Source organism: Drosophila subobscura, chromosome U (assembly GCF_008121235.1).
Source record: "Drosophila subobscura isolate 14011-0131.10 chromosome U, UCBerk_Dsub_1.0, whole genome shotgun sequence".
Taxonomy (NCBI): domain Eukaryota; kingdom Metazoa; phylum Arthropoda; class Insecta; order Diptera; family Drosophilidae; genus Drosophila; species Drosophila subobscura.
This window is the reverse complement of record NC_048534.1, coordinates 18,546,699-18,568,750: the sequence shown is the minus strand read 5'-3', so window position 1 is coordinate 18,568,750 and position 22,052 is coordinate 18,546,699. Positions and strand designations below refer to the sequence as shown.

The 22,052-nt window shown below is 43.0% G+C and overlaps 2 protein-coding genes across 12 annotated transcripts; both read right to left on the bottom strand.

Annotated features, from left to right (window-relative positions):
- Window positions 1-1,874: 1,874 nt before the first annotated feature.
- On the bottom strand, window positions 1,875-16,694 carry LOC117902065 (zinc finger protein 271). 11 transcript variants are annotated; one of them, XM_034813143.1, is made up of 9 exons: window positions 15,176-15,348; window positions 13,020-13,149; window positions 9,941-10,006; window positions 8,489-9,838; window positions 6,232-6,399; window positions 5,535-5,705; window positions 4,965-5,450; window positions 4,346-4,558; window positions 1,875-4,267 (listed from the first exon to the last, which is right to left on the bottom strand). In XM_034813143.1, exons 4-9 carry the CDS (start codon window positions 9,621-9,623, stop codon window positions 3,666-3,668), a joined length of 2,775 nt encoding a protein of 924 aa, XP_034669034.1. In that variant the 5' UTR covers window positions 9,624-9,838; window positions 9,941-10,006; window positions 13,020-13,149; window positions 15,176-15,348; the 3' UTR covers window positions 1,875-3,665. The 11 variants fall into 11 exon arrangements, with proteins under 11 accessions (XP_034669034.1, XP_034669036.1, XP_034669032.1 ...); XM_034813145.1 differs by having other exon boundaries at window positions 8,573-9,838; XM_034813141.1 differs by lacking the exon at window positions 15,176-15,348 and adding an exon at window positions 16,453-16,694 and having other exon boundaries at window positions 4,965-5,705.
- A 1,491-nt stretch (window positions 16,695-18,185) lies between these two features.
- Window positions 18,186-20,782, bottom strand: LOC117902070 (cyclin-Y-like protein 1). Its single transcript, XM_034813155.1, has 3 exons — window positions 20,659-20,782; window positions 18,915-20,028; window positions 18,186-18,849 (listed from the first exon to the last, which is right to left on the bottom strand). The coding sequence occupies exons 2-3, from the start codon at window positions 19,726-19,728 to the stop codon at window positions 18,467-18,469; spliced, it is 1,197 nt and encodes a 398-aa protein (XP_034669046.1). The 5' UTR covers window positions 19,729-20,028; window positions 20,659-20,782; the 3' UTR covers window positions 18,186-18,466.
- Window positions 20,783-22,052: the final 1,270 nt, after the last annotated feature.

Genomic DNA, 22,052 nt, shown 5'->3' with positions numbered 1-22,052 from the left:
AATCTAATATAGAAAACGGCAATTTAAATAATGGAAACGAAACTGGTAACTGGCAACCTTCCATTGTAGTTGCACATATTCCCATAAAATACAAACCCATTGTTCCCAAGGCAGCTGATAAGCTAGGATGATTTAAGTAATATTATTTCTGTACAGTGTGGTATCTTTGAGCACCAAAAAGTCTCCAAAAATATAGCTCTTAGTAGCCATGGTTTCCAGAGCAGGCACATCAAGCCTTGGGCCTTGAGTTTGGCAATCATAAACAACAGGTGGTCGGTCGGCCGATGGGCTTTGTAGCTGAGTTGCTGTGTAGTTCCATGGCAGTTATTCTTACTGTTTATTGGAGTAAATAATAGTTTGATCAGATTTGAAAGCACCTTGGAAAGCACAAAATAACGCTTTGAAATGTAAAGTGAAAGGACCACTGCCAGGCCTTGTCCCAACTGGCCTTCTCTGTAAACAAATGCTGAAAATGTTAAATTTCTTTATTTTTTGTAATAATTCTTTAGTTTATGTTTTTTTGTATGCTTATGCTGCGCGTTGTTTGCTGCGTTTTTTATTTGTTTTCTTGTTTAGTGCTTACTACGTCGTCAATTTTAATTACATTTTACTCGTAACTTGTACAATATATATTCTATATATAATATATATGCATTTTCATTTCATTTGTTTTCATTTGTTGTCCAATTGTCTGTCGTATAGGCATATGTTGTTAGGTATATATAGTGTTGTATTGTATCTGATTTTATAGTACATTATTGTTTCTATTTAGTATTGTTACTGTTTGTTTGTTGCATCTAAATTGTTAATGTTAATTTATGGGGGTGTCATTCCAAGCGTATGCTTTTCTCTCTCTCTCAAATCTTCTTCCCTCTCTCTCTGCGTTTCGCTGCGTTTAGGAAACAATTGCAGCACTTTTTACTTTTTCTTTTCGGTTAATTGTTAATAATCAATATGTTCGAGTGTTTTTGTTTATGTGTGGGGATTTGATTGGGGGTTAGAGAGGCATACTGTTATTACTATTCTCACGTTTATTCACTACGCAACTTACAAATAAATCTTAATGTTTGCCATTTTACTCGTTTTCGTTTTGTTTTAATATTGCCACACAATCGAATTTCTTCTGGTTGGTACTTAAAATTGCCATCGCTTGCTACACGTTATATCATTAGTTAATAATCGTACAATATATATATATGTGTGTATATATATATATTCTATATGCATTCTATTTACTGCGCTCTATACACATCACCAGAAATTCAAAAAACACCAAAAACTAACACGCATAAACGACTACATAAATATATACGAGTGTGTGTTGCCTGTGTGTATGTATGTGGGCCAAAATAATGATATTCCAAATTTTAAATCATTCAAATTAAAGTCTCGCACTAAAACTTAGCTTAAAACATTTTGCATTATGATGAAATGATTTGTTTTAAATTTTGTTTTCGTTTTTTTTTGTGTTGATTACAATTTTCAATTGTTCCCTGCATTCTTAGTGTATTTAAAAAACTCTCACTTTGCTGTCTGTTCTGTCGATATTCGGTATTTAAATCATATTTAAAAACAAGTTAAAAAATATAAAAAAATAAAACGAAATTGTGTCTTCAAATGTCGTCAAACAAACAGTTTTAGATTTGCCGTTTATTTGTGGTACAATTACATAGTTGTTAAATTAAAATTTATAATTGTATTTCAAGCATTTAATCCATTACAAAAAATTAAACGTATAAAATGTTGCATTTAAAAGGAAGCATAATGTGTGTGTGTGTGTGTTTGTTTTTGTGTGTTGTGTGGGGTGTTTCTTCTTTAAATAATTAAAATGTTGACTCATCTTTAATAATAGTTTTTGTATTTTTGTATATATATTTTTTTAGGGTTTTTTTTTTTATGGTTTTCTGTTTAGTTTTTGTAAAATTTAAAGCAGATATGTTGTTTTGCTTGTGGCGCTTGGGGCGTTCTCTTCATTATCGTTTCGCTCTTTCGTTTCAACTTCTCTTGTTCTGGTTGTTGTGTTCTTAACTGTTTTCAACATAAGCACAGTTTATAGGGGGGTTACAATATAATTAATTATAATTTTTAGAGTTGTGCCTAGTCGTCATATATATTTATGTCTATATATGTGTATGGGGGGTGTGTTGGTTTGGGTTTGGGTTGTTTTCCTTAGGGGCTTGTGGTTGTTTTTCCTTTTTGTTAACTTTAATAGTGGGGTAATAACTTGTTGTTTGTTATAGGTTTTAGTATTCCATATATCATAATCGTAATTGTAATCGTAATATTAATCATAATGATAGCGGGCGGCACTCGCCCAACTAAAATCTATTCCGATCTTCAGATCCACATCCGATCATCCTTTATCTCATCTCGATAATCCGCTGTCATCGTAATCAATCTTATATCAGTATTCATCTTTTCCTCCTCAATTATTACTTTTAGTAGTTCAACTAACATTAAAATATAATAATTTGTTGTGTTTTTCCTTATTCTTTTCTCATTCTCTCGTTAGTTTTTGTTGCTTCTGACTTATCCCTAGACTTCTAGACTTTCCCTTCGTCATATTATTATTCTGTATATGTGTGTATCGTACGCTCGCATATGCGTCGCGTTTTATCTCATCCGAAATCATCAGCAGAGGGTTAGATGATATTAAAAACTGGGTTGTCGCACACATCCACTGCGGGGGTCGGGAGTGTTAATAATTAATATGTGTATATGGATATATATATATACGATGAAAGTGATCTTCGTGTGATTCTCACGCCTTGGAAAATGCAAAACTAATACATTTGTGATTGTAGATTTTTTCCGATAGATTTCCAAGGATTTCGTGTCCGTGTCCGTGTTATTTACAAACTATAATTTTATACATACGATAATTCTATGTATAAGTATGTGTGTGTTGTGGTTACGCTTGAATGAGGATGCTTCTATGAATGTCGCTCTCTATATGATTATAATCATAACTTAGTCCGAAACACAATATTAAATACACGATGAGACGCGCTCCTGCTGCTGGTTACAGACACAATCAACCAGGTGAAAGGGTTCACAAATGTTAGAGGGGAAAGAATTAAAATTTAGCACAGCTAAATGGGAAGAAGAACCCTGCTCCCAACTATCAAACTCCATCAAGCGTTTGCGCCGCCTTGCACACATTTCAAAAATGTTGAAAACACGTGGAATAAAAAGGACGCTAAGCGCCCAAAAGCATTAAAGATACACAGAGAGATACAGAGAGACCGAGTGGTGAGAACAAACTATGAGATGATTCGTATTGCACGTCAAAAGCTGGCGGCGGAAGCGGAGACAGAGCGGAGTTATTGAACATTGGGCGTATTGGGTTGGCGAAAGTTAAAAGACGGAAAAGAGATAAATGGAAGACTGTCGGAATACAGAGAGCAAGCTACAGCAACCAGTTGCAACCTCTGTAATCCATGCGTACGCGTAACCAGCGCGCTGCTAAAAACTATTTTATAACTAGCTGCTTAATATGTGGGGAGATGTTTTGGGGGGGATCATCAATGATCTTTCAGCTCTCACCACGCCGCCGTTGACGTTGTGGTTAGCGTTGAGGTTGTGGTGCTGCTGCTGCTGGTACTGTGGGCACTACTACTGTGGGCTGTGGCGGGTGCATAGCCGTGCAGGAGGGGGGGCTACTGTTAGTAAACCACCGGATGCTGTTCGACATTGGCCGGCAAATGTTGCAGCTGCATGGCAGCACGGGCCAGCGCACTGGGATCACTGATCAAGGCAATGGGCACCTGTGGCGGTGGCTGTTGCTGCTGTTGCGGCGGTGGTGGGGCCTGCGGATGGCCCTGCTGCTGCTGCTGATGATGTTGCTGCTGCTGCTGTTGATGCTGCTGCCGATGCTGCTCCTGCTGCTGATGATGATGGGCAGCCTGCTGTATCGAGAGCTGCAGCAGTTGTTGCTGCTGCTGAAGCTGCTGCTGCTGTTGCTGATGTGCGGCCACCGCCTGCTGCTGATGCTGTGCCGCCACCTGTTGCTGATGCTGCTGATGGGCCGCCGCTGCCGCCTGCTGCTGCGCGGCTGCCTGTTGTTGGGCAGCCGCAGCGGCAGCCTGTTGCTGAGCGGCCTGCTGCTTCTGCGACTGCTGCTGAGCGGCAGCATTGTGCGAAATCAGCGTCGAGGTCACCAATGGCACCAGACCCGGCGTCAGTTGGACCGCACCCGCTCCGCCAGCGGCACCGGCCGTTATCTGCTGGATGGTGTGCATCGTGGTCGTCGCCGAGTGGTGGGGAACTGAAACGGTAGGAAAACCGAATAAGTTGGGCACATTGGGACTCGCTTGCGCTAGCGCAGTCGTGTATGCCGACTCACTTATGATCGGTTTCACTTCCTGCTTGACTTGCGTCAGCACACCAGCCGGTATTTGCGGATGCGGATGCACGGGTGGTGGCGGCATCATAGCATCCGGGTGATTCATCTTCATGTGGCGCTTCAAATTGCCGCGCTCGACGAAAGCCTTGCTGCACAGTGTGCACGCGTGCGGTTTCTCGCCCGAATGGGAGCGCATGTGCGAGACCAAGTGACCTGCGAAACGGACAATGGAAGCGACATGAAGATCTGTGATCTGCGAGGATCTTGAATTTCGAAAAACCAGCCTCCACATTTTCCGGAGAGCTGTGTTTTCTGTGTGTGTTACGATTACTGCACAGCCGGGGGATCGCTTCCACAGTGAGAGACGTCAGACTGCAGGGGAGCTCTGCCCGATCGATCGATCTCAAACCTTGGAACCTGTGGAAACGATCCCCATTCCACTGGCCACTGCCTTGTTTCACTTTATTCTTTTTTTTTATGTGGGAAATATGTAGGATGTAGGACACGGGACTTGGGCAGTGGACTGTGTGGGCTGTACGGCTGAGGGGGGCTGGGACACTATGCTGACGCCACGTCTCGCGTGCTCACAAACACAAACATTTGTGCGGCACCAACTCACCTTTGCAGATAAAGTTCTTGGGGCACTTCTCGCACGAGAACGGACGCTCCATCTCCTGGCCCTTGGTGTGGCTGCGCTGATGGAAGAGCAGATTGCCCTTGAGGGGGAAGGATTTGCCGCATGTCTCGCAGGTGAAGGGTCGATCGCCGGTGTGACAGCGTGACATGTGATTGATCAGATGCTCTTTGCGGGTGAACGGCTTGTTGCAAACGTTGCAGCAATGCGGATTGTCGCTTGAGTGCTGGCGCATATGGTTGTTCAGGTGCTCCTTCCGTGTGAATGTCTTCTGGCAGTACTCGCACTTGTGCGGCGAGTCGCCCGTGTGCAGGCGCACATGATTCGTCAGGTGCTCCTTGCGTGTGAAGGTCTTCTTGCAGTAGGAGCAACGGTGCGGTGAGTCGCCCGTGTGCTGGCGCACATGGTTCGTTAGATGCTCCTTGCGCGTGAACGTCTTGGTGCAGTATGTGCACTTGTGCGGCGATTCGCCTGTATGTTGCCGTACATGATTAACCATGTGATCTTTGCGCGTGAACGCTTTCGTGCAGTACGTGCACTTGAACGGTGTCTCACCCGTGTGCTGGCGTATGTGATTAACCAGATGCTCCTTGCGCGTGAACGTCTTCATGCAGTAGGAGCAGCGATGTGGCGACTCTCCCGTATGCTGGCGCACGTGATTTAACAAGTGCTCCTTGCGCGTAAACGTCTTGGAGCAGAAGTCGCACCGATGCGGCGTCTCGCCTGCTTGCGTGGCAAAAGTGTGAGGATAAATCAAGAAATAGTTTAGAGATTAGTAATCATTCATCGAATGCAATCGTTCAACAAGTCATGGCGGAGGCAGGGCTGGTTGGCATTTTGGCACAGCACAGACGGGTGCACTGCAGGAACACTTCTCCTTGGCGATGGGGGGAGAAGAATTTCTGTGTGTTTTTTGTGTGTTTGGTTGTGGCATGATGACAAGATAACAATACATCAATAACTCTTTCTTAGACATCCTGTAAATATGTTTGAACAGAGTTGCACTCCACTCTTCAATCGATTCAATCGCTTTATCGATTTCTTTTCACCCCATCCCTAATTCGAGAGTTCGTTATCGCTGCTGCTCGTGCGCCGTCAACTTTTGTGTGTTTTAAGCGTGTTTAAAGCGTGTACAGAGATTTTTAAACCTTTGGGGGAATAACAGGAATCAAGGAACTAGGATCTAGCTTATGGTGTGTGTGGTCTGGTCTGGTGTGCGTGTGTATTTCGGTTCTTTGGTTTGTCTCTTTACCTGTATGCCAGAGTATGTGATTGGTGAAGTGCTCCTTGCGGCTAAAGCTCTTGCCACAGATCTCGCAACGGAACGGCGTCTCGTTGGTATGCGATCGCATATGATTTGCTAGATGCTCCTTGCGCGTGTATTTCTTGCCGCATACATCACACTGATGCGGTGTTTGACCTGTGATTATATGGGGGTAACAGAATAGAAATGTATAGGGTATTGGGTTGTACTTCCAACACAGCAAAGCAGCACTTTGCTGTTTCACAATTGTAATTCTTTCGTTTTCGTTTCTTTTCTTTTTTAGTAAGCGCAAGCATTTTCTTTTTTCTATCTTGATAGTGATACAAATACCCCTGTTCCATTAGGGCACATTCTGAAGCTGGACAAATTTCCAATAAGCGAATGGATACTGGAGACTTGCAATTTGAAATTTTACTTGATAAAATCAATGAAAATATTTCAGTTTTATTTCAATTGATAGGAAATTTCCAATATTCAAATATATTACTATAAGTGGCCGTTTTAATGTTATTTAAAAGGAATATAGAAGAAACACAGCTGATTTTTTAATGCAATTCAATTGTAAACGTAGAATGGTGCGCTTCTAACCGAACAGTGGTATTTATGCTACTAAGTCTTTCAATTCTTTATACTTTCTTCTCTTTTTTTTAAACATAGAAAAAACAAAATTTTGATATACCCCTTCCCGCCCCGCACCGCTACTACTAAATGTGTGGTGGTGTGTGAAACTGGCGCCGTGGCTTTCGTTGGGTTTCGAACGAAGCGAACGGAGGCTTTGGCTCTGCTGGCGATTCGGGCATATGGACGTGGGCGTGGTGGTCTTTTGTGGATATGCAATAAATGTGTGGAGTGTGTGGATGTGTGTGGATATGTGGTGTGGATGTTTGTGTGTTCATGTGGGATGTGTGTGTGCCTGTCAACTCTGTTTCTACTCTATGCTGATCTTCAGGATGCTTTTAGTTTTTGTTTTTTGTTCGAACGTGGAGTTCTTTCTCTTTTTTAGAGTTGATATAAAAGCCTGAACTTTATTTTCTTTGTATGTTGAAAAGCTTTGTGTTCATGTGTTTGTGTGTGTGTTTGTATCTCCAATTGCGTGCGTGTGTGTGTGTTTGTGTATGTCGCAGTTACACAGAGACGTTGGCAATCGACAAGCAGCAACAACGAACTTTTTCTTCTTTTTTTTTTGTATTCATTAACTTTGGGCACCCTGTTTGACAGCAGAGAGAGGAGAGCATCAATCAGGCAAACAGGAGAGGAGAGATTCAATGGAGTGGAGTAACGGTAAAGTGGAGAGTCAATGGAGTGGAGTGGAGAGAAGAGGAGTGAATGGAGTGGAGAGTGGACAACAGGATTGTGGATCAATGCAAAGTGGAGAGTGGAGATCAGGAGTGGATTTCAGTGGAGTGGAGTGCAGTTCAATGGGAAAAAGTGGAGAGAAGATCAATGTTGTGTATGTGTGGAATGGATTGGAGAAACAGAGCACAGGAATGTGATTGTTGTGGTTCTTGTTGGTGTTTTGGGAGATGTGTGATGTAGATATGATATGGTGGGGGTTTAAGGATAATGTTATGAGCGGTATGAGCGAGTGAGCGTGTGGTTTATTATTATATAATATTGGTTGCAGGATAATGTACGCACGATACTGCCCCTGGGGAATGCCCTGGGTACAGTTACCGTTCGTGCATCTAGCTGAAGCGTTAGTGAGAGTACATAACAGTGAAGGACTGTGTGATAAGGAATAGAGAGTAGGAAGCTGGGAGGCTGGACTCAATAGGAAGACAAAGCACAAGCGTTGGGATATTAGAGAGAGAGTCTAAGGAGGACGACAGACGGAGGACGCACGATGAAGGCTATTTTGATTGATTTTAACTTTTTGTTTTGGAATTTTGACGGTGCTTGTTGCAAGATTGTTTGCTTGATATGTTGATTGATATTTGATTAAGATATATTGAGATTGATATTGATATATTCTTGGTTGGTGTGATGTGGTGATGGCTGTTGTAGTTCTTGTACTCTAATACATATATGGAATTGGATATAATTTGAACTGGATTTGACTTTTTGACTTGAACTCAGATATATTTTGGTATGGTATTTCTTTTTGGTTTGGTATTCGGTAATCGGTATTTGGCTTGGTATTCGGTATTTGTTTTCGGGTTTGTTTGGTATTTTTTTTAGTTTGTTTGGTCTTGTTTTTGGCGCTCGCCGCTCGCATTGTCCGCCCCCACCAATCAATCACACTCACCAGTGTGCCACATGTAGTGGTTAACATAGTGTTCCTTGCGCGTAAAGGACTTCTTACAAATATCGCAACGATGTGGCGTCTCACCCGTGTGTTTGCGCACATGGTTAACCATATGCTCCTTGCGCGTAAACGTCTTGGCGCAGTACTGGCAACGGAAGGGCGTTTCGCCCGTGTGCGAGCGAAAGTGATTGTCCAGATGCTCTTTGCGGGCAAAGGTCTTTTGGCAAATGGTGCAGGCGAATGGCTTGTCCGTGGAATGACGTTTCATATGCCGCTCCAGACTGGTGTTGTTGGCAAACACATTGAAGCACACGATGCAGGTGAACATGGGGCCACCGATGTGGATTTTGCCATGGCGTGTCAGGTCCTGCGACGTGGTGAAACCCTGTCCGCACACCTGACACATGAACGGCTTGCGTTCGCTGTGGTAGCGACGGTGCACGATCAGCTGATACCGAAACTGGAACATCTTGCCACAAATGTCGCACACATGGGTCCCCGTCGCAATCGGCGTCCCGTCTGGGGCCAGCGCCACGGTCGACTGCCCGTCCACGCCATGAATGCCGCCCTCCATTTTAGGCATAAGCAACTCACCCGCCGTGGTTGTGGTGCCCCCGCTACCGCTGTTGCCGCTGCCACTGCTCGCCGTCGAACTGGTCGTCGTAACCGTTGCGCTGCCCTGCTGACCGCCGGAGCTGGTCGCCACCGGCAGGCCGTTGCCGCCCGCCGCCGAAGCGGCCGCCGCTGCCGCTGCAGCAGCATTCGCTGAGGCCATTACGGCCGCCACAGCGGCATTATTGGTGGATGCTGCAGCCGCTGCTGCTGCTGCACTCACGGCATGCGTCTGCGGTGGCAGGGGTGGTGGCGGCGGCAATTGTCCGCCATGCGCCGCCGCCAGCTGATGATTCACAACATCGCCGTGGATCTTGCCAAAGACCTCGTGGTATGTAAACAGCTGGGAGATATCCTCAATGTTCACCTTGTACATTTCTATGCCGTGCGGCGGTTTGCCATCCTCTTTGTTCTCTGATTTAGGCAATGGCGGCGGTCCGCCGAGGGTGATGGTGGTTCCACCAGTGGTCACGACCGGGGCTACAACTGATGGCACCGAGCTCGCAGCGCTCACGTGCTGCATGCTTGTCCGGCACTCCGGTGTAAAAAATCCTCCTCTTTTGTGCTCCTCCTCCTCGCGATGTATTTTGTGTTAAATATTTTGTTCTTAAAGTTGGATGGGAATTGCTGCTTGTTGGTTGCTGAATTGGTTCTGTTGTTGTTGTTACTGCTGATGCTGCTTCTGTGCGCCGCCTACATATTGTTGTTGCTGCTGTCGACTGCTTGCACTGAGCGTGGCTACAACAAACAAAAAAGGCAAGTGGAAGTGGAGGTGTCGCTTAATCGAGGAGCTGTTGCCGATAGCTTGCGGCTGACTGTGGAATTTGTTGGGGCAATTACCATGTGTTGTGTTCTTGCTGTGGATCTTCTTCAGGTATGTTGCCGCATCCAAAGTTTATCGTTCACCTGAAAGAGCAGGAAATAGATAGAAATTAAAGCAGTTGTAAAGAATGGTAAGGTAATTCTTATTGGTCACTGCATCCCGGGGGATCACTGGAAACTAGAGCATGGAAAACGCACTGCTTGCGCAAGGGGCTTGGCAAGAGCGATTCCCGGGCAAACTGCTTGCAATGCTGTTACTGCCGCTGTAAGTTTTACAGTGCCCTAACAGTGTTCTCTTATCATTGTAACAGTGTCGCAAAGTGTTTACTTTTTCTGTTATTGTTGTTGGCTCTAACGGGACAAAACAAAATTTCTGCAGAGATGAGCAGCAGGAGGAGAAGCTGAAATGGCAACATGAAAGAGCAGGCAAGCGAGCGAGCATTAACCCTTGAATGTAACACAAACTTCAACACAAATATAAATCCCGAGAACAAGTAGAAATGTTGTAAGAATGGGTTTGTTCTGTGTGTGTTTGTGTGGGTGTTTTGTGTGAGTTATGCAAGTACAGTTGAGCTTTAAGCGCACACAATCAAACAAACAATCGTCATACAAACATACATATGTATAGATATATGGAAGTACATGCATATGCATGTATTCTGGAGCCCAGGACTAATTTATGTAAAAAGATGTTGGGCATTTTATTGATTTTGCTGCTGGGCATTAAAAGTGATATAAATTGCCCATTAGCGAACCGCAACCCTCATACTCCCCCCTTCCCGCACACACAAATACTCTGTCACTCCCACGCACACACACACATACAAATACAATAGCCAAACTCCCCCTCACACACACATACACATACTCCCTCTCAGCTGGATCTAAACCTCTATGTTTTGCTCCACAGAAGCGGAAGAGAAGGGCGCAGGACCAGGCAGCAGCAGAGGAGGAAGGAACAGGCGACAGAGGAGGATGAAGGCAGAACGCAGCAGCAGAAGAAATAACTTTATATAAATTGTAAATGGCAAAAAGCAGCAAAACCGAATGACACAAGGGACACAAAAAAGGGAGTGGAGCAAGCCTCGCCTTAGCTTTTTTGGGGGCTGGGGGCATGGATTCAGGATTTAGATATCCAATCAGAGTATGCAAGCATTTGATAGACATTTTTGGAGAGAGAGAGAGAGCGAGAACTCACACACACACTTAAACAGATGGGGAGAGAGAGAGAAATGCGAAGGTCTCGCCAGCAAAGGGCTGCAAAGTAATGTAGGAGTGGAAAGTGGAGGGGTGGGGTGGGGAGTCATGTGTGAAGTGAAGAACCTACTGGCAGAGGGAGGGAGCCGAGGCAACTCAATAGGCTCAGCTTATAGGAATCAGAAGAGTGTGGGAATTAAAGGGCCAGAGAGGAGTCATGTAGGAGTGTGTATGGGCAACCCAAAGGGCTGAGAGTCATGTAAAAGCTTGTGCAGTGAAGGACAGTCGGGAGGAGGTGATGTAAATATCAAAAAGTACAAATCGATTAAAGACAACAACGTTGCGGAGTGTAAATGCGTGTGTGTGTGCAAGAAAAAAGTGAGCTGCGAATTAAAGATGGTCAGGAAGAGAATAAGAGAGAATGGGCAGAAGGGAAAGGGGGAATGGGGGACTAAGCAAACAGATGAGAGAGCGCTCGCGCATGAGCGGGGAACGGGGGCTGTTTGCATAGGTCCTGGTTGTCCCTTTTTTGCTAAGCGCTTTACAGTTACAGTTTATGGGCTAAGCAGGCGGCAGAGTGGAGAATGGAGAGTAGGAGATGATGGCCCCTCCCGAAGCTATTACTGTGCTCCTCTCTCACTCTCTTGCTCTCTCCGTTACTGTTTGATTGTTTTTTTGGAGCAAATAATTCGACAAACACAATTCAGAGCCAACAGGGAGAGGGCGGTAACGACTAAGCTTGAAAGGCGGGAACTAACTGCAGAGAGAGAGGCAGAGAGGAAGAGAGAGCTGGGTGGAGAGAAGGACATCGAAAAGGGCGCCACTTTTAACTGTGGTGAGGTAGGAATGTGTGTGTGTTACACACAGACACTAATGCATAAGTAACGTACACATGTATGCAAGATATTTCCCGGGCCAGCAACCAACAAAAAGAAAATGGGGGCGGTGTTCGGGGGGCGTTCATGTAAAGTGCTGATGAAGCCACCAGGCACATACAAAAAAAACAACACACACACAAGACAAATGGCTCAATGTAACAGTAACGGAACAGGGTGTCATCGTATAAAGTAACAAGCAGTGCAAGTGGCGTTATAAAACAAAATAATAAACTGCTATACTTTGCAAAGTGGCGAACAAAAGTCTACGTACAATACACATTTTCGAAAATAAAATTGATAAAGAGAATAGTCTCACTAACATTTTTTGTTAGAGCTTCTTTGGAACCAGCATCATAATTTACACAATATATGTATGCCGATTTTTTGGCGCCACTGTAGGTAGAATCTACATTGTAGTTGCATTTGTATTTGTATACATGTAGTTAAACAGGTTCCCAGAAATTTGTGATTCTACATATGCAAATGCTCCCAATACGGAAAGCTCTCACTTTGCCGACACTTTGCACCTAAACTATATTACGCGGCACCCACAAAGGTTAACGCCAACTTGCCAAATCGTGTCTCTTTCACTTCCCTTCACAGGCATCTTTCTTTCCAGCTAATACTAAAGAAATACACTTTTATGGAGGCTCAAAGTTTCTATGGTGAGCAATACATTTTATCCGCTCAATCGACTTTATAATCAGTTTGTGTACGCTATTATTTCTACGAACCAACACGAACATAATGCACATGTATCCACAATAACTCGATGGCAAAAAATGTTTATACAAACACAAACCAAATAAACAATAAAGCCGCAAGGCGGACATGAGACCCGCGGAATAGTTTATACAAATATCTGAACCGGCTTTATCAAAAGATTGTTGTCTAAGACTGGGAAAATTCCTAGCGAATTAATGTATCTACTGCCAAAATAAAATGAGTTTAAATTATATAATGGTCACCCTGTATTGCTTAAATGATGGATTGTTGAAATGGCCCAACCCCACCTCACTTACCGCTCAATCACGTATAGAGTTCCTCTTGTTGGCCTAAATATCGGCTATATTGCTGGGCTCTCCAGGAGCTGGCTTAAAAAATATATTCATTTATATACTCCTTTTTTTGGGGGGAAATTGAGTGCACCACCTGCAACAAGAAGAAATTGAGACATTGAAATAACAATAACCGTAATAATAACAGCCAAAGAGAGAGCAACAGTTTGTTGTTGGTGTTTATGTTTGCGCGATATGTACAAACGGCCCGCGGTACAGTTTTCCCCCTTTGCCAATGGCCTGACGGGTACGGACGGGGCAATAGAACAGAACCGATGGATGCGGATGCGGGCACGGACGCGGGGCGAAAGCAAATCAAGCGAAAATTTATTTGCAGCCAATATATGCAAAAGCCACACTCACACACACACTCATACACACACGTGAAAGCTGCGCCGAGTCTGCGTCACAATGCTGCTGGCAGAGGCAGCGCACAACGAGACAAGAAGACGAAATATTCTAACTCCAATTGAAAGGGGTGCGGCGGGGCGGGGGAATGTCATGCAAAATTGTAAATTTTCAAGCAACACACTACATCCATCCACCACCCCGCCCCTCGATCGGATCAGAGATGCGGTGCTAACAAATCAAATTAATTGTATCTATATCTAGAAGAGGCCTGTATGTGCGTGCATCGTTCCGTCTTCTAGATTCTAGATGGGGGAGCTCTCCTCTCATCTCTCGCTCTCCCTCTTCATTCCGCTTTTGGCTGCCAGCAGAAGAGGAAAGAGAAAAAAAGTTGTATCTTTCTTGCTTTCCCACTCTGCTGCTTTGCTCCAACCATCCTTCTGCTTTTCGTGCACTTTTGTATGGGTTTTGCTTTATTTTGTTGTTCTCGTTTTTCCCCTCTCTCTCTCGCTCACACTCTCACGCTGACTGCCGCTCTCGTGCACTTACACACACTCATACAGACAGAAACTTACGCTCACGCTCTTTTTGCCTTACATTGTCTCTCATTATTCATTGAACGACAACGACGACGACGTTCCTCCCCTGCCGCGCTCCCCTGCTGCTCTGTTAACCCCCACTCCTCCCTTTCCGACGTTTTGCACGAACGACGCTACGTACAATTCCCAGCCGCCTAAAGCGGAAAACCAATAAAAACGAATTGAATCGCAAAGCGTAAGTACAAAATAAAGCGAAACGAGACAAAAAATGAAAGCTGAGAGAGCGGATGAACGGGGAAGCAGCGGACAGGGATAGAGAGCAAGCAAGCACAAGAGAGCGAGAGGCATGAAGCGAGTACAGGCGGCACACGGCGCGTCCCATACAAGTTTTTAGCCTTTTGGCTCACATTCTATATAGCCCCCGAGATCCGAAACCGAGTTATAGTTATAATTATTGGCGCTGGCTGCTGCTGCTGCTGGCTTTTTCTTTATTTTTAATTCTCAAATTTTGAGCAAATGATGGCAGAGAGGAGAGGAGGGGAACGATCGCGACTGAGGCACATTTTCATTACAGCCAATTAGTGTGCATTTCATAATTGTTTAAAAAAAATACAAATAAGAAAAATCAGAGAGAGAAACAGGGAAAGATGACTAGAAGTGGAAAGTCCAATTCGACAGAATTACTGTTCTAATAGGAGCGCCGCAGCCGCCGCTCCAACCATATGGCAGCTGAAAAAAGGGGCAGAAATCTGGAATTAAAAATTATGTTTACACCGGAGCAGAGCTGACTGCTGCTCTCCTCACTCTCTGCAGCGCACTTTTTTCTCATTTCTTTCTAGTAATATTAATAAATTTCTGAAAAATGCAACCCTGCGTCTCTCCCTGCCCGCCACAGGCAAACAAGAATGACACGATGATGACGTTAATGGGAACTCTGTGGATGTATGTGCACACACACACCAACTCAGATTAGACGCGCTCACATATCTCACACTAGCGCAAACACTCTCGCACACACACACACATTCACATTGTAAAGTCGACCGCAAAGTCATTTGATTAATAATTTTTGGTATTCTTTTTTTCGGCATGCGAATTTCACAAGTAAACACAATTGTTGCGGCACCTCCGCCCCCGCCCGACAATCCGAAATTTAGTTGCAGTTTTTACATACATATAAACACGTATAGTCTCTTAAGTATGTTCTTATGACGCCAGTATAACGAAAATTACTTGGTTGCAATGGTGTTGGTGGTGGCTGGCAGGCACTCTCACGTACACATCCACATACATCTGTCTGTATGTATGGGTGAGTGTGTGTAGAAAAATCAGAATCGAAAAACGCCGCGCGCGGGTGAGAGACGGTGGCGGTGGTTTCGGCGGTTTTGAGATACTTTCGGGCGGGCCGGGCCGTTCTTTCAAATTTGAGTGTGACCGCGGCTGTACCGATCAAATATACCGCCAGACCCTCAGAAATATACCGAAATATACCTTCTCATGTACAAAATATACCGCAAAGATACAGTGAATCTTAAAACATTTTCCTTGATTTTGCTATTCTATTTAGGATTACTATCTAGTTAGAAAACACAGCGCTAAAACTATAATTTTATCTAATTCAACAATAAATTTTCCACAAGACTGGCTGGTTGATCATGACTTATTTGTATTGAATTCATTGCAAAATAAGGAAATAAATAAAAAGATCAACAAAACAAGTAGCATTTAAAGTTAAGTGGGTGGGAATCGAATTGAACGTGTTTTGACAATTTGTTGCAGACCAACGATGGTTACCGTTGTTGGTAAACAAACACCGTGAGGTGGGGTTAACGGGAGCTTCACAATGTTGCTGGGCCATTTTTGCATGTTGTCCATACCACTCCATGGTGGAAAAATGTTTACGCGAAATGTAAAGCAGCCAAATGTTATTTTTTTCTAAGCTGCTCAGATAATTATTTTGGAAATTTGAGTGAGAAGAAATATGACAAAATAAATAATTAAATATGTTTAGACACCTCGTTCTTGATCATGTTTCTGGCAACATGCTGCTTTCAGAGCCAAAAAATTACCAAAACAAAATGGAATCTAGCGGTTTTTGATTTTAAAATGAACTTTCCAGTTTTAAGCTTTTGATTGACTTTTTGTCAGTAATATTTATAGGTAAATTAAATGCATAATAAGCACAAACAATTTTTACTTATTGAAATCTAGCTATTTTGATTCAACTGTTGGCACCTCCGTTAAGAGGTGTGGAGGCGACGAGAGAGACAGAGAGAGAGAGATGGTGAACGAGAGATACAGATACAATTCGCCCATGTGTATGTGTGTGTATGCGATTGCGTTGTTCTTATTAACCGACTCGCTGGCTACCGCCCCCCCCGCCCATGATTTTATGGACACCAGCGACATAAAAAGGCGGCAAAATTATTAAACACAAATTGTGGCAGAAATATACGAAATCCAATATGAATTCTGACTGCCCCCCACTCCATTTGAGAGATTGTACATACCCGGCGGTTTGACTTCAATTTAAATCCAAGCTACCACTCCTTTTTTTGTTGCAGCGTCCCTCGTCACCTTTCCCCGTTCCACAAGGCACGCAGACGCTTGCCACAAAGTAAGTTGCTTAATTGCTGACTCGGTTTACTTTGCTTCCGTTTAACTCGAACACAAACACTTATAACACTATTACACAGCCCGCAAAGCAGTTTGGTTTATTTTAGTAATTAATCCGGTTCTATTTTATTCTTGCACATTGACACAATTTCAGTGTGACCGCGTATATATCTATATGGCTTTTTTGGGATCTAATCGCTACAGCGAATCCAGCAGAACTATCGATAGAATATACTAAAATATACCTTTTCATTTTAAAAAATAGCGTAGTCTTAAATCATATTCCTCGATTTTGATGTTCTATTTATTATTACTGGGCAGTTAGGATTTTCAGCTGTAAAACTAATATTTTTTTATGATATTTCAATCAATTCTACATAAGATTGGCTAGTTTTCATTACTTTATTTTATTTTATTGTTTATAAAACAACAATGAAACTAAACAGGCCAACCAAAAATAAAGCATAAAATTGTATGTGAGTGGGAATGGAATGTTACGTAATTTGACAACTTGTTGATTGTCCAACAGGACTACCTGAGGTGTCCTTTGTATACCCTATTTCCAATAGTTAACATTAAAATTTCGTTATCAAAGCTTATTTTGCAACATTAATATTGACTTAATCTTGGAATGACATACTTTTAACCTTTTCTGTTATTAATATAAATATACATATTTCAAACATTTCCTCAATTCGTGGATATGCTTTAATGTTGCTCATCCCCGTGGCCATGTTAGCGAACAATGCTGATCACTTTTCGCAGCTAGCTGCTGGCCTATACAATTTGTGATGGAGACGGTAAAAATTATTGCCGAATTGTAAGGACTCCGATTTATTTAATTGATTATAAAATAAGCTTTAAAAAAGTATTCAGAAAAGCGTTCAATATACATTGAACGGTCACCCTGAAAGTGAGGGCAACAGTTACTTATTTCTACAAGGTTGGCAGCGCCGCTTCAAACTCAAATCTGAGATGGTACTAGCAACGATAGCATGGCCATCCATCGTTATCCGATATATGGACTGATTTCAATTTAAAAGTTTGTTATTCTTTGATTGCTTTTTATTTAGCTTTACCGTAAAATAAACATATAATTCGTATCCTTAAATGTCTAGTCTAGTACATAAATTTACTCACAAATCTTTTTTGGATTAATATTGCGCTGTGTGCTGTGTTGTTGTTTTTCTAATGTTATAAAACCATTAAAAAACATATCAATTTGTGCCTTAAGCCTGATTGGGGGGAAGCTATATCGCTATATCTCTCGCATCGCATAAATCTAAATGGAAAACTATAAAAATCACACACACAAAATGCGGAGGGTAAGAAAACAAATTAAATTCGTAAAAAATGTACACAGGCAAAAAAATATAGTTTACAATTTGTCTCTCAGGCTAGCCCTGTTTGAATTAAAATATTTAAGCTTTCCTTTTGTTTTTACAAAGAATTTCTCTACTTTTTGTGGTTGTTTTTTCTTTCTGTTTTTCGTTTTGGCAATTGGTTACGCGCTCTTCTCAAAGTTTTTTGTTTTGCTGTAGTTTCCCCCATAGATTGGGGGATTTAAATATATTATATAATTATTATTATTAATTCTGTTAAAATCATCCAAATCCTTGACTGCAATCGGTAGTTTTTCACAAGAATATACACTGGCTCTGAATGTATAATGTAAAAGTGGTCCTTAATTCGAGACTTGTGTGTGGCTAAAACGTTTTTGTTTATAAATATTTGTTATCTCTTGCTTGGGGTGCTATTTCATAACGAAATGAAAGTACAAAATTAACACGAAATTTCTGCTTAAACGGACACGACACACTACGGAGGACTGCTACAGAAAACAGATCTTGTTTCTTCTCATTTTCTCTCTTTTGTTTTATAGTTTTGTTTTTAGTAAGCTAATATAAATCACGATAATATGGCCACGCTGCGACGCGGACCGCCCTGACTGATGTTGTCCATGGAGGACCACTTCTTGATGCCATTCTTGAGCGCCTCGGCCGTGACTTTGTCCTGCATGACACGCGACATGGCCTCCAGCTTCTGGGCACGCTCCTTGGACAGCGGCTCTGTGGGGAAATTGAGCTCATTCGCCTCGGCCAGTGTCCGCAAATCGAAATAGTATTTGGCATACACCGAAGAGGGCACATTGATGTTGAACTGCAGCAGCTCGAGAAACTGCCGCTCCAGCTCGTTCATGTCCTCCACCGTAATGTCTTTGAGTATCTGGCAGTAGTCCACATTCCAGACAGCCTGATCATCCCACACTTTGGACGCAAGCAAAATGGCACCTGCGAGAGAGCAAAGCAGAGATTAAACACACTTCGAATGGAGGTGCTTCAGGGGATCTACCCACCCAACACCATGCGCTTCCAGTTGGACGGGCCCACATCCATTTCCGCGTAGGTGAGAAGTCGCTCTAGGTAGACTAGCGTGATGATTGCACACTCGGCCGTCAGTTGGGCGGCATTGAAGAGCGTTCGCACAAACTTGTAGATCTGTCGATGCTCCGGATTGTGGGTGTCATAGTTCTCCGGCACTTGATCATGCGTCAGCGGATGCATCTTCTCATCGAATATGTCCAGTCGCCGATCCGACTGACGGTTCTTGATGTGATAGTAAATCGCCAGCGAGACACACTTGACGGTGTTCTTGAGATTGGGCTGCGACACAGTGCTGTCATCCAGATAGATGGTGGAGCAGGAGGAGCTCTTCTTCATGCCACCGCCAACGCCGCCACCGCCGCCGCAGCTATTGCCGCCGGGTGTGCTGCCGCCGCCGCCAATGCTGCCCGCCTGCTGGGCAATCTGCTGCTGTGAGCGTTTACGCGTCATGCCGCCATTCTCCACCTTCGAGCGCTCGAGGAACATGGTGGCTGCCGTGGGATCCACCGATGGATCCTCATCGCCCTCCACTGGCTCCCGCTCCGAGATGTGCTGCAGATTCTGTTGATTCTCAAAGCTATCGCCTCCGTCCTGCTGATGGCGATTATGGTGATGATGATGATGGTGCACGGCAGCCGTCGAGACAAGATGTCCATCCAGCTGATGCTGTGAGGTGTGTGGCGGATGATTCAACTGATGTCGCTCCTCAAACACTGGCGGCATGTCCTTCGACTTGCGATCCGACTGCGGACTGGAGTACGCACAGCACGAGTTCTTGTTGCCCATGATGATTGACAGATGGCTTGGCTGATGAGTTGGAGTGCTTTGGAGTGGATTGGCAGTTTAAATGCAATTTTCCCGTCACTGTTTTCCAGTTCCCTTTCCTGGCTGTAGCTTTGGCTGATGTCGCTGCTCTGCTGTTCACGCTCGTAACTCGATTTTGGCACTTGGTCGTCTTGGGTGAACTTGGGTCGCTGTGTTGTCTATCAGCATGGCGCCTGGCGTTTGTATCGTTCCACAATAATCCCCCTGCCGCTGCTTACTGAACGCTGCTGCTGCTGCTGCTCCTCCCGTACCTCATTTGCACTGAAATTGAAAGATACCAAATTAGAAATAACAAAAAAGGGATTCAAATTCTGCTCTCTCTTATCTGACTCCCACTACACTCATTATTATATTGTCTTATTCGTAGATAAGATTCGATTCTGTGTTTGCCCAACGCCGGAATATCGCTCGCAGCTTAAAGGCCAGCCGGATTATTGTGCAAAAAAGTAAATGAAATTAATTAACCCCGAGCACGACAAACAGCAGGCCGGTCGCGACACCCGTCCGTAGGTGGGTTGCAGGTTGCCTAATTTGGCGTGGCGTGGCAAGGTCTTTGTTGGTTTTTTTTTTGCTCAGTTTTTTGGTTTTTCTTGGGGCGGGGCTGGGTGGCTGGTGACTGTTTTGTGTGTGTGTTTGGCCGTCTGATGTATGACTGTCACCAAAAACTGATGGCCCAGATTTAGATTACTTTGTCACACGGTCAAACGGTGGGCTCCCACATTAATCACGGTACCCAAAATTGAATGAATGGAATCACTAGCTTCGTCGTCGTCGCCGCTCGCTGGCAGTCTGGGGGCGGCTCTGCCCGGTCGTAAAACCACCCAGAACTCATCCGCACAGCTTTGGTGGCGCAGCCAGCGAAACCAAAGGGTTATCCTTTTGAATGCTTACTTGATTGACACTTAATTATTTAAGTTAAACACTTTTTTCACACATTTTTTAATTGTTTTTCTTGCGTTTTTTAGCATAGGGATGGGACCAGTGTGACCGCGGAGTTATCGATAAGACATACCGCACGACCCTCAAAAATATACCAAAAATACTTTCTCATTTTCAACACTGACCGTAAATGTACCGTAAAATGTTAATCAATTTCCTTGAATTTGATATTCTGTTTAGAATTACCACCTATTTAGGACTCTTAGCAGTGATGCCATAATTTAATGCGATTTTTTAATCAATTCTCAACAAGCCATACCAGTTTTCAGGACTTCTTTTATAGGATTGCTTACAAAATAAGGTTCAGAAACAAAATGTAAGGACATTGTTGCGAGAGGAAATCCCACCACGATATAGAGGTGAAATGTACAGTCGCAAGTTGATTGAAGTTTTGATACCCCAAGCTCTATTATTGAAACTGAATTTTTAACTAAAAACTAAGTTTGATTAGGTTTAATAAGAATTTTTATTAGTATATTAAAAGTCATATGGTGTTATTATAATTTACTTGAAAGTATTTCGTAATAAGCATACATCTCAGCCATATTCATTTCATCTCAAATGGGTCACCAGGCCCCACAATAACAATACATTTGAATATATGCATTATTAAATGTTTGAGTTTAACATAGTAGGAAAATTAAAAAGATTTCATTAGTAGGCTTTATCTTCTGGTTTTTTGTTTCTTTTGATTTTGCGAAAACTATTCAGAGTACACATTAGTTAGCTTATTAAATGAAAAGAGATGAAACAAAGATATTTACAGTTTATGTATAGTATTTTGTGGGATGTTAGGATAGGATAGCTAAGGATGGGACTAGTTGGTTCTTGTGGCTCTTTGGTTTTTGATTTTATTTACTTGTGCTTGGCTAAATATTCTAAATCAAATATTGCATCCTGTGCCCCTTCTTTTTTGTTATTTACACACAATTTATTCTTGTTACATATTTGTATTTATGTCTATTAGGCAGGCATCGGTTTCCAAAAAAAAAACTTTTCCAATTTATTTTACGGTTGTCTGATTTACATATGTTAAGTTTGGTGCTCCCGTTTGCACTCAATGAAAAGTATCCAACAAAAAGAAATAACAATATATTTATTAACACATATATAATAATAAACACCAAACATAAAATATCCTCTAAAATAGTTGGTCGGGGCAAGAACAGTTTCTTCCTTCTTGCTAACAGGCCGTACATCACAACGAATTCCCTGTTACTCATAACAGAAGCTTGCGCTTAACAGCTAATGGTGCTCTTAACAGAACAAAAATGTTGAAAACGCAAAACTAAGTACAAACCGTTACCTGCCCGTATATTGTTCGTATTTATATATTATATTTAAAT